This window comes from Wasmannia auropunctata, unplaced genomic scaffold (genome assembly GCF_000956235.1).
Source record: "Wasmannia auropunctata unplaced genomic scaffold, wasmannia.A_1.0 LD336097.1, whole genome shotgun sequence".
NCBI classification, from domain to species: Eukaryota; Metazoa; Arthropoda; class Insecta; order Hymenoptera; family Formicidae; genus Wasmannia; species Wasmannia auropunctata.
This window is the reverse complement of record NW_012026793.1, coordinates 1,726,581-1,739,405: the sequence shown is the minus strand read 5'-3', so window position 1 is coordinate 1,739,405 and position 12,825 is coordinate 1,726,581. Positions and strand designations below refer to the sequence as shown.

Here is a 12,825-nt window from a genome sequence, read left to right as displayed (position 1 = left end):
AAAAAAAAAACAATATAATAATTATTCTTTTAATTATTTTTTATGTTTCCTTCTTATTATTATCAATTTTGTATTAAAGAATAATTTTACAAAGGAAAGAAACATATATGGACATATTTTGCAAATAATTATATACAATTATATGTGAAACTTTATTTCCTGGGTATGCAGAATTAATTTCTTTAACTTACTTAAACGCAAGTGTTTGTTAATCCTTTTGTCTTAATAAAAATTCGCTTCTAAATGTCATAATCTTCATCGAAAGTCCCATGAATTCCTTTTTTAATCTACCCTTCTGATATTTTTCTTTTCGATCCACTGGTCGTTCGCGGAAGAGTTCGTCACGCTTCGGAGAACGACCCGCCGGCGCGGGAATGTGATCTCTGACCGCGAAAGTGGAGGTCATTATCCCTTATCGCGACACGGTCAATATTATCGACCCTGATGAGGACACGGTGCAAGGGAGTACGACTCGCGCGCGACAGTTCCTATGGAAACCCGCGATCGAATCCGCCACCCCCGTCGCTGGAACTTCTTCGGCACCCGGAGGGCTGCTCACCACGGCGCGGTCCCCGCAGTAGCGCAAATATTGACGCGGCGAGAGGCCGCGCGGAAGAACCCCCGCGAGTCTGGAGAACGGCTGTGTTCCGGGAAATAAGATCGTGCACGCATCGGAGGACTTGTCCTCCGACCGGGCTGTCCTTTCGCTGTTGACAGAAGCAACGCCGTTATCGCGACTCCAGAAATCGTGACGATGGAACACTCTGCGTGGGAGGAAGTCGGTTGACCGATCGAAACTGGGTCGTGATCTATCGACGGGGTGATTCTCAACCGATCGAGGGGGTGCATAAGAATGCCTTGATTTTCTCTGCAAAGTCCGCGATTTTATTTGGTTCGATAGTAGCTTAAAAAATTGGCGACTTTCGTGCCGGGGAAGAATTGTATAGTCTATCGAAATTTCCGACAACAAAATTTTGCAATCATCTTTTGAAGAACAATAGCCCTAATAGAGTCCAATTAAAAAATCATCAGGGATTGAATTAAAAAATTGTTTTCTAAAATATCGAATGGTATAATAGATTTTAAACGTTCAATAATACAAAATTTCCGATGACGGAGTCCCAATTCCGACAAATTTGATTAACGAGTGACAAAATTAATTACAGAATTATCTGACAATGGGGCTCTAATTGAAATTTTTTAAATTCAATTTTGACGCAACAAAATTTGTTTTATGAAGAAAAAAAACACAATAAAAACCGACGTTGAAAGAGACTTTGCATTGGTACGGCTTTTTTACGGGTAACTTCGATACTGTCTTCTTCAGGCGCAAAGATGCGTTTCAGAACACAATGTGATTTTGCGCTAAAATTTCGCAATAAAGAGCATCGGTCCCGGAAGTGCGCGAGTGAATTTATAGGAACGATTTGTTGAACGAACGACACGCGAGGAGTTCGGAGTGGTACCAAAGTATTTGCTGATGGGAATTTCCGCTGACCGTCGCTGATCCCGGAATAGGTAGGCAGTCGAGGATATCAATGTGGATTTTAGTTTAGGGGATTTTAGTTTAGGATCCTCTCTTTTCGCCTTTCTCGATCGTTCGTCGTCGCTGCCGCGTTTATTCGTTACGTCTTCCCGCGGGTATCGCGTGCGAGGATGACCGGAAGGACGTCGCTGGTGGAACAGAAGAGACTCCAGTGGGCGAGAGAAAGGGGTAAGTGAACTTGACAACCAGCAATTATTTAAGCAATTTATAATGATAAACGGAGTTTTTACGGCGAAGATATCGATAAACGAACAAAGATATAGATATTGATGACTTATTTTTTTTTTTTATTACGGCGCTTTAATTTAAGGACTTGTTATATTATTTTAATTTATTGCATAATTACTTGTGATGATTACATACACTATATATCTAAAATAAAATGGTATCTATACGAGAAGTATTTTTTTTATCGATTATACAGAAGAAATGGCTCGTCTTGGAGTTAATTGGGGAAACCTGAAGTCAAATAGCAATTATAACCGCACCCACATCCGGTAAATATAATAAACAAAATATTATTATATCAGACTTTTAATTGAAACATTGAATCATTTTATGCAACATAAAAAATAAATTATTTATATACATATTAATAGTTCTTAAAAATCACTATACTTTGTTAACGTAAAATTAAAATTCTTCATTCCCCCCGATAGTATCGTATACCTAAAATAAGAACTCTCTGACGCAGCACGTACTCGAACGAAACCAGATTATCCTTAGGGGAAATAAGGGATAAGCCTTCCGCGCAACCGTTTCGTACAACCGGACATTACGGGAGCACCATTAGTCTGAAGAGTCTGGCGACGGAAAGTTCCGCGAATGGTAACAACAATCTCAAGTGCCTCGATTATAACGGTGGCAGTTTGATTAATCTTCGGGACCAGGTGGAGATCTCACAAATCAGACGCAGGAGCCCCAGTCTGCCTCCGATCTTCAACAAGGAACAACAACAGTATTTCTGCCAACTGGTACGTATTTTCTTATTTTTTAAATTACACTCGCGATTATAATTATTACAAAATAGTTATTCATATTTATATTAAGTAAATATGAAATATATTAATATAAATTTGTATACATATAGATATAAAATATAATATTAAGAATTATTTACATTTATATATGTGTGTATATATATATATATATATATATATAGGTATATATATTCATATAAATATAACTGCAATGTAACGATCGTGGCACAGAGTTGTGCGTCTGCTTTCCGCGCCAAAGACTCAGGTTCAAATTTGCCCAGAAATATCGGATTTTTATTTATTTCTATATTAAATATAAGATTTAACAAGAATTGAAAATTTGAAATCGACGAGAAGACAGGTATCATCACGACAACTTTCATTGAGATACTCGATAGGGACTATCCCTTCAATGAATAGCAAGTTTATCTCACGGTGTTCGCAATAAGCTTGTCGTGATGATACCTGTTTTATGGTCGATTTCAAATTTTTAATTCTTGTTAAATCTTATATTTATATCTTTTTTTGAGTTGTATTATATTCTGTTCCATAAAAAAATTACAATTATTACTTTAATTTATATATTAAATAATTCAAAGGATAAATGTATAAATAGAAATAAAAAATAACAACAAATCTTTTGTTTATAATTTTTTTTGTTAATAATTGAATCAAACATGGCATATCTAAATCACAATAAATATCAATAAATAATTCTTTTAAAAATAGGTTTAAAGCTAAAAAGTTTCCAAAATACAGTTTTTGTATGCAAAAGCTTACACATATGTATTTAAATTATTTATTGACAAATCAAATGCTTGAGTTTTTTAATGCTATGTGGTGGTAAAAAGATTAAATTATTATCTTGGATTTCCAGTACATTGGACACTTATATACAGGGATACAACCTGTATATAAGTATATAAAATTAAATAAAAAACCTAGCTGCAAAAATAAAAAAGTTTCGAGAAAAAGAAAGAGCTCAATATTTCCATCTTGGACAATTCTCGGAGTACATCTTAAATCTTTCAAGTTTTCTATAAATAATTGATTGCCAAGGCAATTTTTCCTGTTTTTTATTAAATTCATTTCTGTATGAACTTTCAATTAAATGTTTGATTAGTTCACTAATAACTTCACTACATTGTTACTTCGAATTGGTTTTACTACGAATGAAAGCTCTGAAATGTCATATTGTTACATGAATGATTGATCGCCTACCGCCAGCTTACTTGCGTGTCATGTGGCAGCAATGTTCCGCCGATGTCACATATAGCTAAGAAATAATCGAATAATTAAGTAGAGCACACAGATTTATATTTATACGTCGTGGATATTGAGAAGGTCGACAGCAATAAATAAAAAAATGTATTAATCTATTTAATTTTTTTCGTATATTAATTTTTATTACATGTATTTATATATAATCTTTATATCAAAATTTAATTTCTTCGATCGAAGCAATTTCTTCGAAGTATAGTGCGGCTTTATAATGATTGGAATTATATAGCAAGCATTGATTAAGCGAATCTCTTTGGGCTTCACACTCGAGCTCTCATTCCAGATTTGAAAAGAGCCATCAAATTAACGATCGCGTCTAATTACAATTTCATAAATGGCGATATAAGTGATCCTCGATAGTACATCGCCCTTTCGCGAGGGAAAAGCAAAAGTAAGGCAGTCCGGCAAATCGATTCTTATCGCGCTATTGAAGTTCAACGACCTCAAGGCTATACACCTTGCTTTCGAACTTAAGAGTGGCGAGCGGACATTAAGCTCGCCCCCGTTAGCCCCGCGATTGCTGGAGCTCACCCATAGCACAAACTCGATTTTATCGCAGTCATTGCCCTAAAAAATATTCTGCGTTGGACTGAATTACCCTGCGACTGAGAAATTCAACGTTGCTTGACTAACTTATTTTTTCATTTTAAGAAAATTTTTAAATATTTATTTAAAAAATGGGAACAGCTAATTTTATATTGATATCTCGACTTTTCTCTCTTTTCTTTTTAATAAATATTGAACTATAAATACTGTTTGATAACGCAAAATTTTAATTGCAAGTTTCTCGACACAGTTACTATCGCCTCTACGTGCATGTGACGTAAACGGATGATGAGGTTGCATATAATACGTGTATTTATTCGGTTTTAAAGGAAAGTATTGCCATGCAACCGTCCGTGTCGGCTTTCATTATATAAGCGCGTAAGAATAAGAACCCAGATCGTGCATTATTTATGTATGCGTCCCGTCTCCGGCAGGTACAACAGTAATATTCCAGCCACGATACGTATATAGAACGGAGCACAATTCCTTCCTTCACGAAAGCCACGGAAACCTCGCGCGCCCGATCACGCAAGCCGCGGGCCTCCCTTTCGCTTACCGAACCCGTAGCTAAGGCGTCTTATCGTTGTCGTCTCGCCCCGTGCAGGAACAGCAACAGCGTGACTTCGGCGTGGAGGGATCGCGATACCAGTCGCAGAGATCGCAAAAACTGGAGCACCATCGCCATCGATCCAACGAGCGTCGCGAGAGCCAAAAAGAGGCACGACATTACGGCTCGCCGGGCGAGGAGCGCGAGGGCGAGACTTCCGGTTACGCCAGCGACTCCGTGGATGTGCCACAGGCGGGACAAAGTGAGTCCTTCCTGAACTACGTACTCCCTAAATTACATATGAATTTCAGAAGTGATATGCTGTTGGCTAATGGAACCAAAAAGAATTTTTTTATAATAAAAAAAAACCTTTCCTGTGGCGAAAATTTTTCTTAGAATTCTTCATGAATTTTTCAAAATTTCTATATAAATTATTGAATTTTTTTAAATTTCTGTGATTTTATAATTTTTTAGAAAATTCTCAGATTTTTTTAATACGAATTAAGAGAGTATTTTCAAAAATGCTAAGAAAGTCTACATTTTGCTTTTCTAGAACTCTTTATATACATGAATTAATTCTGAAATTCATTCTTCTCATTCTATAATTTCTAATGAAAACTTATAAAATCCGAAGAAATTTAAGGTATTTTTTAGAAATCTTCATAAATTTAAACTATAAAAAATTAAAAAATATTAGGAGATATGAGAATTTTTTTCACCAGAGTGGCTCAATGAGTATCCAGATAAATATAAATAAGAGTATTAATATATAACGAAGAATATCGAAATTTCTGCAGGTGGAAATAATCTTAGAATGCCAATTCGTTAATCATTCTCTTTGTCAACGATAACAAAGTTTTCATATTTGTTTTCGATTCAAGGTGCTCTGCCTGACAAAGTAACGAGCAGGATGGAAATGACGGAGAAAACGTGGCAAAATCCTTACTGTACTACTCCGGAAAGTTCACTGCCACCATCGAGAAGGCTCTCGTCGGGAAGAATGGGCGAACTCAACAGGCCAAGGTGGGGCAGCGTGTGGGGTCAAGACGCAGCGAGAGGTGACCCACCGCCGCCCTCTTGGTTATCAAGATTAGGACAGTCGAGCCAGGTGAGCAATGATCATTAAGAGCCTGCTGACCTTCGAAATGTCAAGTTTAAAAACTACAATTAAGAGCACTCGCATTTATCTATCCCACAGTTTTTATAATCTAATCGAATTCTCGGCTCTTTGTCAAGGTTCTGGTGATCAATCACGACAGCGCCAGCAGCCCGGATAGTTCAACGACCGGCTCAACCGGCTCTGATATCAATAAAGTGTCTTATCTCCGGGGTCAGAATATTCCGATGGACGCGCAGATCCTACAGGAACGGGAAACGAGACGACAGAAGGCATTGGAGCTTCAGAACGCCATCAAGCAGCAACTCGAGGAGAAGGACAGGCAGAGGAAAGAGGAGAAAGAGCGGCGGATAAGGGAGGAGATGCTGGAAGAGGAACGAATCCGGCGTGAAAGAGAAAGAGACATAGCAAGGTAAAATAAACATTAAAAACTTAAGAAAAGACCCCAAGTATATTCTGTATGCTTTTAATAATTTTGTAAACGATAATATATATTCGAAAAACGTAATGGAAAAAAGTCATATGTAATGCCATGAAAACTAAGTGAAATCAAAATGTTATCCTATGTTATTACATAGATTTACTAGACTAAATAATATCCCTAAGTAGAATAAATTTTGTACGCAAATAAATATAAGAGAAACAAGGAATAGGAATAAGAATTTAGGTTTGTTGGTATAGGTATTGGTGTGGATGAATAAATGGTTAAGTTTGTTTTGTAAACCAAGTCCCCTTTCTGGCTAAAATTTTATGCTGAAGGAAATAAATTATCTATCTATAAGAGAAACAAAAGCCAGGTTTTGCATTTAAAGTTACAAATTACACTCAATGGATTTACTCCGCTCTAGATTCGAGGAGGAGCAGCGGATGATACGCGAGAAAGAGGAGGCGAAGTCGAGGAAGGCGCAGGCGATGCGCGAGGTGCTGGAAGCCGCGGAGCGGCTGGCGAAGGAGGAGCGGAAGAATCGACGAAAGCGAGAGGAGCACCTCGTCGAGGACGTGGCACCGCAGGCACCGCAGTCTTCCAGCGAGTCTTCGAACGCGACGGCGAACGTCAACGACAGACGCGAGGAGCAGAGCGGTTCGCCGGCGCAGAAGCAGAGCGCGAACCCGAGCAACTATCCCGAGGAGAAGTTCAGTCCGAAGGACACCAGAGAGGCCGACAATTGTCGAGAGAGCGAGACCGCCGACAAGGAACCGAGGGAGGTTTGCTCGCGGACGAACTACGCGGACAAGTCGGAGGAGGCTGCGCTGGACCTGAACCCGATGGGCGGCTCCCTTCAGGTGCCCGTCAGCAAGGACGTGGCGATCGTGCTGAGCGGCCGGCTGGACGACCCGGAGATCCTGAGCCGGGCGAATCTGCAGCTGGTGAACCTGGTGATGTCGCCGAGCCCGCGCAAATTCGCGGAGAACGCCGCAGACTACTTCTCGCTCGGCTTGAACGCGCTCGTGAGGAACGGCGGCGGCAGTCCCAGGAACCCGAGGAGGCCCTCGAGGGACGCCTCGTCGATCGTCGTGGAGAACCGACTGCTGACGCCGAGCAAGTATCGAACGCCGGCCGGCCGGGACTTCGGCACGCAGACGGACGTGGAGTCCGACGTTCAGGAGCTGCGGGAGAAGCTGCAGGATCAGTCGGTCGGGGACCACGTTACCGCGAAGGACCGGAAGGACACGACCAACGTCAGCCGAAGAAACGTTGAAAAGTGAGTCATCGCCAACCTCGCGATCTCGCGATGTCGCATTTCCGGGCTTCTTAGAGCCGAAAATAAAAACGACGACCTGTGTTCCCTGCATGCGGTAGTATCTGCCGGTAATTATTGTTTTTTATTTCATATACTGTATAGTTCGATAATAAGCTTGACGATCGTAAAGACGCTTTGTCGTGAAATGTCTGCCGATTCGCGCGAGGAAAGTGCCCAGTAAGTTGAATGCTTTTAATCGTGTTTCTCTTGAGAGACTAGAAAAAAAAACATTCTTAATTAGCTAACACACCTTTTGGTTTTTCTTGATCTGTCACATTATTTGTGATATTATTTTGCCTCGAATTTCGCTCAAATTTGCCGCTTGCAAGTTAAAATGCATTTGCTAGATTTGGCAAATATAGCTTGAACCTGCTACCGGTTTTCGCCTGACAGAAAACGCTTTAAAACGAAATTTCCCGTAAAAATTACGATACTTCAGTACGATTGTAATTGTTTGAAGATCGAATAATGCGGGCACCGGCGAAGAAAGTTCCGTGAAAACTCTTCCGCGATCCAAATCGCAGCCCAGAACTACGCTCGACAGCAGACCGCGATGGAACGCCAATCGGTAACCAAAGATACTAAATACGATAACGTTATCAAAATCAAATACATTTGTTCCTAAATCATTTGTTCATCATTTGGTCATCATCTGTATCGCGAATGCGGCGAATGTAATAATGATTAAAATTACTCTTAGCCCAGGTACACGATATCGCACGCAAAGCGAGAAAGATCCGCATTATCAGAGACGTTTGCGATTAAGAAGGCGACAAATCGAGTCCAGCGACGAAGGGTCTAGGTAAAGAAATTTGCGAAAAAAAATTAGATTAAACTTCCAAAACTGTCTATAATTTCAAATGTGATAACCGAGGAAGATAAGAAACATATAATATTTAAAGACGTAAGATTAATATAAATAAATGAGGGTAATTATGCGACAAGAAGAATTTCGGGACATATTATTTTAATTATTATTGCACCAATTAACGCACGGTTTCGTACTACTGACTGCAATTTAATCGTTTCAAGATGACATTAATTCATCTTTATCAGGTCACCGTCCCCCGATCGGCGGAAATCAAATAACGGAAAGACAAAGAGTCGAAACGCCATCAGGCGTAAGGCGAAACCCGAGAATTACGACGCCGACCTGTCGATGGACAGCCTGAATTCCGTTGTGCCCCTGCGAATCGACAAAGACGGGAAGATTAATATCGAGGAATGTGCCGAGAAATTACGATTGAAAAATGATGCGAGTCACGCAAAAAGTCCGGATGATGATAGCTCTAATGTCTGGTGCGGACAGGAAATCTTGTCCAAACTGTCGTCGTTGAGAAGCGTATGTAATAACAAATAATATTAATCCTATCGCCATATTTTATACATTTAGCATATAATATACATTATTTACGGTTATTTACAAAATAATTTTAAAATATTCCATTGTATGTAAAAAAAATAATGCAATTTTTTTGAATTATATATAATTATATATATATTCATGTTTTTATATTAAAAAAACTTTTTATATATACAGGTCGATATTCTAGACAAAACTTTGAATTCTTTTTATGATCAAGCTAAAAATTATTGATAAATGCTCAAAAAAGTTTCTTTAACATGCATTCATTTCTCTTCCAGGGACTTTTAATGAAGCAGATCGAGTGGGATTCCGAGCGGTGTCTGGTCTCACCCGCTGCATCCGAAATCTTTTAAGTGCCTGCAGGATTTTCTTGCCATCAGAACATCCTTTTGTTTTTCTTTTCGTTTGCGTAGAAAGTGAGATCGAGTAGAATGCGAAAGGGATCTTATTCGAAGAACATTTGTTTGTTTCGTCGAGCGAACGAAAACGAGATGGACTCAAGCTTCGTTTTTCGCGTTGCAGATTTAGATAATGGCCTTCCAACTGGACGATCTACTGAAGGACGACAAAAAAGACGCGAATTTGATACCCGATTTAAGTAAATCAACTTGCAATTCTCACGAGGAATTCCGACGACTCAAGGAGAATTGTCCGGAATTTAAGATCAAACCGGAAAAGGTTCTAACAATGACATATACTACAAATTTGTAGCATATATATATATATATATATATATTACGATAAAATATTATACCCTATTCATTACAATTATATTAAAATCTCTATTATACAGCTTTAGCCATAAGTATAAAGTATCCCAACAAATTAACGTAAACGTTTTATATCTCATGAAAAATAAATTAAAAAACAGTTTTCTTGAAAAATAAAATTGATTCTTATAACAATTTTAATATTTTGTTAATATTTAGTTTTCCTTCAGCTTTTATTACTGCCTATTCCGTGAAAATGCAATAAATTGAGAATGCTTATGACCAAGACTATATTCTATTTCGATTATTATTGCGGTTTTTAATTATGGGGATATTAGAGTCTATTATAAAAAAATACTATTATAAAAAATTTTACGCACAAAGGTAAAACGAGAGGAGACGAAGGTTCGCGACAAAGAGTTTTCTTGGAAAGCGACCAAGAAGGAGCTCAAAAACATCGGCAGGGAATGGGCTTACGGTGATCCAGTCCCGCCGGATATGAGGGAATTGGATCTGCAAGAGTTGCAACAGGTCGCCATCGACTGGCGGATGCTGACACCGATCAGGCCGAAGCTTCGCCAAGACGAGGAAATGTTCTCGAGATTGGTAGGGATCTATCTATACACAACTGCATTAATTTAATTTTTCAAATTTCTTAACGTATATTTTGTTAAGAAAAACAAAAAAAAACTAAAATGCAAACTTCGTCCTTTTAATCTCTTCGTTCCTCAAGGTGGAAATGGGCAAATTGGAAGCGAGAACCATAGCGAAAGAACGCCGTTCACCCACGAGCCCGATCAGACGTAGCAAGAATCGCGCGGGGATAATCGAGAGCAGCGTGAAGACCTGCAGGGAGTGCGGCGAGGAGTATTGTTTCGGCGAGTTTTGCGGGGACGTTCTCTACGATTCCTTCACCAGGGTGACGATCGCCACCCAGCAGTCGAAGATCAAGATATCCGCGGACGCCGAAGCCATAATCGCCAACATGGACCGTAAGAAGAAGAGGAAAGGGAAGAAGGGAAAGAAAAGGGTCAAGAGCAAGAGCAGAACGTCGAGGAAGTCCGCCAGACTGTTGGTTAACAACAAGGCGAGAAGATCGATAACGGAATTGGAAAATAAATCTGTCAAGGCGAGAAATGGCGAAGGGCAGGGCGAGAGGCCGGTGAAACAGTTTAAGAGGAAGTGTAGCAAGTACACGAAGAAAGGCCTTTTACGTAAATAACAATAATTATTAATTATATGAATAATTGGGACACCTATAGAAATTCTGTATATCTTCTGAAGGCATCTTATATATATATATGTATTTATATAATATGTATCCTTATCTTACGTGAATTTTGATGAATATAAAAAAAATATTATTCTAGTAAAACTATAACAAAAATGTATGCGGTATACAAATATTTGCAGATCCAAGCACACTTGGATACAAATAAATTAAGTAGATAAGGATTGTACAAGTAAAACACCTCAGTATTGTATTTTTAATAATGTAAAAAAAATATTATCCACAAGAAACAAACGAAAAATACGTATGCTCGATTAATAAAAGAAAAAATGAATTCGAAATTCTATATCTATATCTATATATTATTATAGACTTCATGACCGAATTTTTTTCGAAAATCAAGATACACGAAATAAATGTACATATGTACAAGTCGGACAGGCGCAATATTAAATGCTCCCTATTAAATGCTGAAAAAATATAACTTTTATTCAGTTTGTCTTTCTTCTCTTTCTCTCCTCCTCTCCCCCCCCCTCTCTCTTTCTTCATCTATCTTCCTAAAACTCGTCTTAAAACTCATTCTGCTACTCGTACTCTTTCCATAAATATCACAACCGAAAAGCATATTTTCGCGAGAAATGTTCTGTTCACCGAACGAGATAAATGCGAAAATATATATTTATGTGTATACATATATCTCTTAGATCTTCTCACACAAATATAGAATATATTTCGACAATATATAGTCTAATTTCCAGAAGAGAGAGAAGCGCGTAATCGTGTGCGATTCGCAGAAACAGAATATTTCTCGTCGACACTATATATCTCCTTCCATCGATTTCATACGCACGTATTTCGTTTGTGTCACATTTTTCTTGATTTACCTTAATGCTAACGCTCACATAAGCTAACGATAAGATTTAAGTTAATCGAAACACACGTATATTTTATACATAACGTATGATTCTTTTTATATATTCTTTATATAGAATATTTATTATATATCATGGATTTTAATATTAATTTGTCACACGCTGTCGTGGTCGCAGCAACCCCTCGGTGAATAAAATAAATTATATGCGTAACTCTATGTCATATATTATAATATATGTTCGACACAAATATACATTCGTGTCGCGCTTCTATTTACTCTACCTCTCTCTCTCTTTCTCTCTCGCTTATCTTATCTTTATGTTACAGTCGATATTTCGAATACGATCAGGGTCCTCGTGTGTGCCATACAGTCGCGAAACTGCAGCCGTACGTCGAGCCACGCGTCCAAAGTAGGCCACTCGTAATTGCGCCGCTCGGTTATTTCGATGCACGAATCAAGAGAGGGTACCATCATACATTCGCAGAACGCTACGTGGACCGATGTCGTGAACGTGCTGGCGTGCTGCCCATGTCCATATTTTGAAAATGAGACGAGTCAAATCCCGTGAATCTCATCTACAAAGTTATTACAATTGTACACCATCGGTACTTCCGTTTGGCCTTATTGTGTGAGACTTAACTCGTATTATTTTCAGAATAAATCGCACGCGTGCTGCATGTACTCGGACGCTAGCTGATCGATTCTTCTCGGAAAGACCTGGGATCCCCGCCGCCGCAGGGTATCCGGTATCCGATACGGTGAACCGCGTAAACGCAACATTGCACATATACATTTAATAAAAAGAACATTGCTCGTTTAATATACATATATACACAGTGGCGCAATATAATACTTGCTCGATTTTATAGTCAGTTCACCTCCCCC

The 12,825-nt window shown here is 38.8% G+C and overlaps 2 protein-coding genes across 3 annotated transcripts; both read left to right on the top strand.

The window, feature by feature from the left end:
- The first annotated feature begins 582 nt into the window (after positions 1-582).
- LOC105462567 lies at positions 583-11,556 on the top strand. 2 transcript variants are annotated; one of them, XM_011709263.1, is made up of 5 exons: positions 583-843; positions 1,328-1,518; positions 9,648-9,803; positions 10,220-10,441; positions 10,569-11,556. In XM_011709263.1, exons 3-5 carry the CDS (start codon positions 9,657-9,659, stop codon positions 11,055-11,057), a joined length of 858 nt encoding a protein of 285 aa, XP_011707565.1. In that variant the 5' UTR covers positions 583-843; positions 1,328-1,518; positions 9,648-9,656; the 3' UTR covers positions 11,058-11,556. The 2 variants fall into 2 exon arrangements, with proteins under 2 accessions (XP_011707565.1, XP_011707564.1); XM_011709262.1 differs by lacking the exons at positions 583-843; positions 1,328-1,518 and having other exon boundaries at positions 9,494-9,803.
- Positions 1,657-9,493, top strand: LOC105462566. Its single transcript, XM_011709261.1, has 12 exons — positions 1,657-1,714; positions 1,971-2,043; positions 2,241-2,520; positions 4,958-5,162; positions 5,782-6,008; positions 6,137-6,429; positions 6,866-7,720; positions 7,862-7,936; positions 8,220-8,327; positions 8,460-8,561; positions 8,816-9,101; positions 9,404-9,493. Exons 1-12 carry the CDS (start codon positions 1,657-1,659, stop codon positions 9,476-9,478), a joined length of 2,637 nt encoding a protein of 878 aa, XP_011707563.1. The 3' UTR covers positions 9,479-9,493.
- Positions 11,557-12,825: the final 1,269 nt, after the last annotated feature.

Bases quoted from the DNA above. Each gene is read 5' to 3' on its own strand.
- LOC105462566 (XM_011709261.1), top strand. From the start codon at position 1,657: ATGACCGGAAGGACGTCGCTGGTGGAACAGAAGAGACTCCAGTGGGCG. The intron at 2,044-2,240 runs GTAAATATAATA...TCTCTGACGCAG, and splicing joins TATAACCGCACCCACATCCG to CACGTACTCGAACGAAACCA. The intron at 5,163-5,781 runs GTGAGTCCTTCC...TTTCGATTCAAG, and splicing joins TGTGCCACAGGCGGGACAAA to GTGCTCTGCCTGACAAAGTA.
- LOC105462567 (XM_011709263.1), top strand. From the start codon at position 9,657: ATGGCCTTCCAACTGGACGATCTACTGAAGGACGACAAAAAAGACGCG. The intron at 9,804-10,219 runs GTTCTAACAATG...TTACGCACAAAG, and splicing joins TTAAGATCAAACCGGAAAAG to GTAAAACGAGAGGAGACGAA. The intron at 10,442-10,568 runs GTAGGGATCTAT...TCGTTCCTCAAG, and splicing joins AGGAAATGTTCTCGAGATTG to GTGGAAATGGGCAAATTGGA.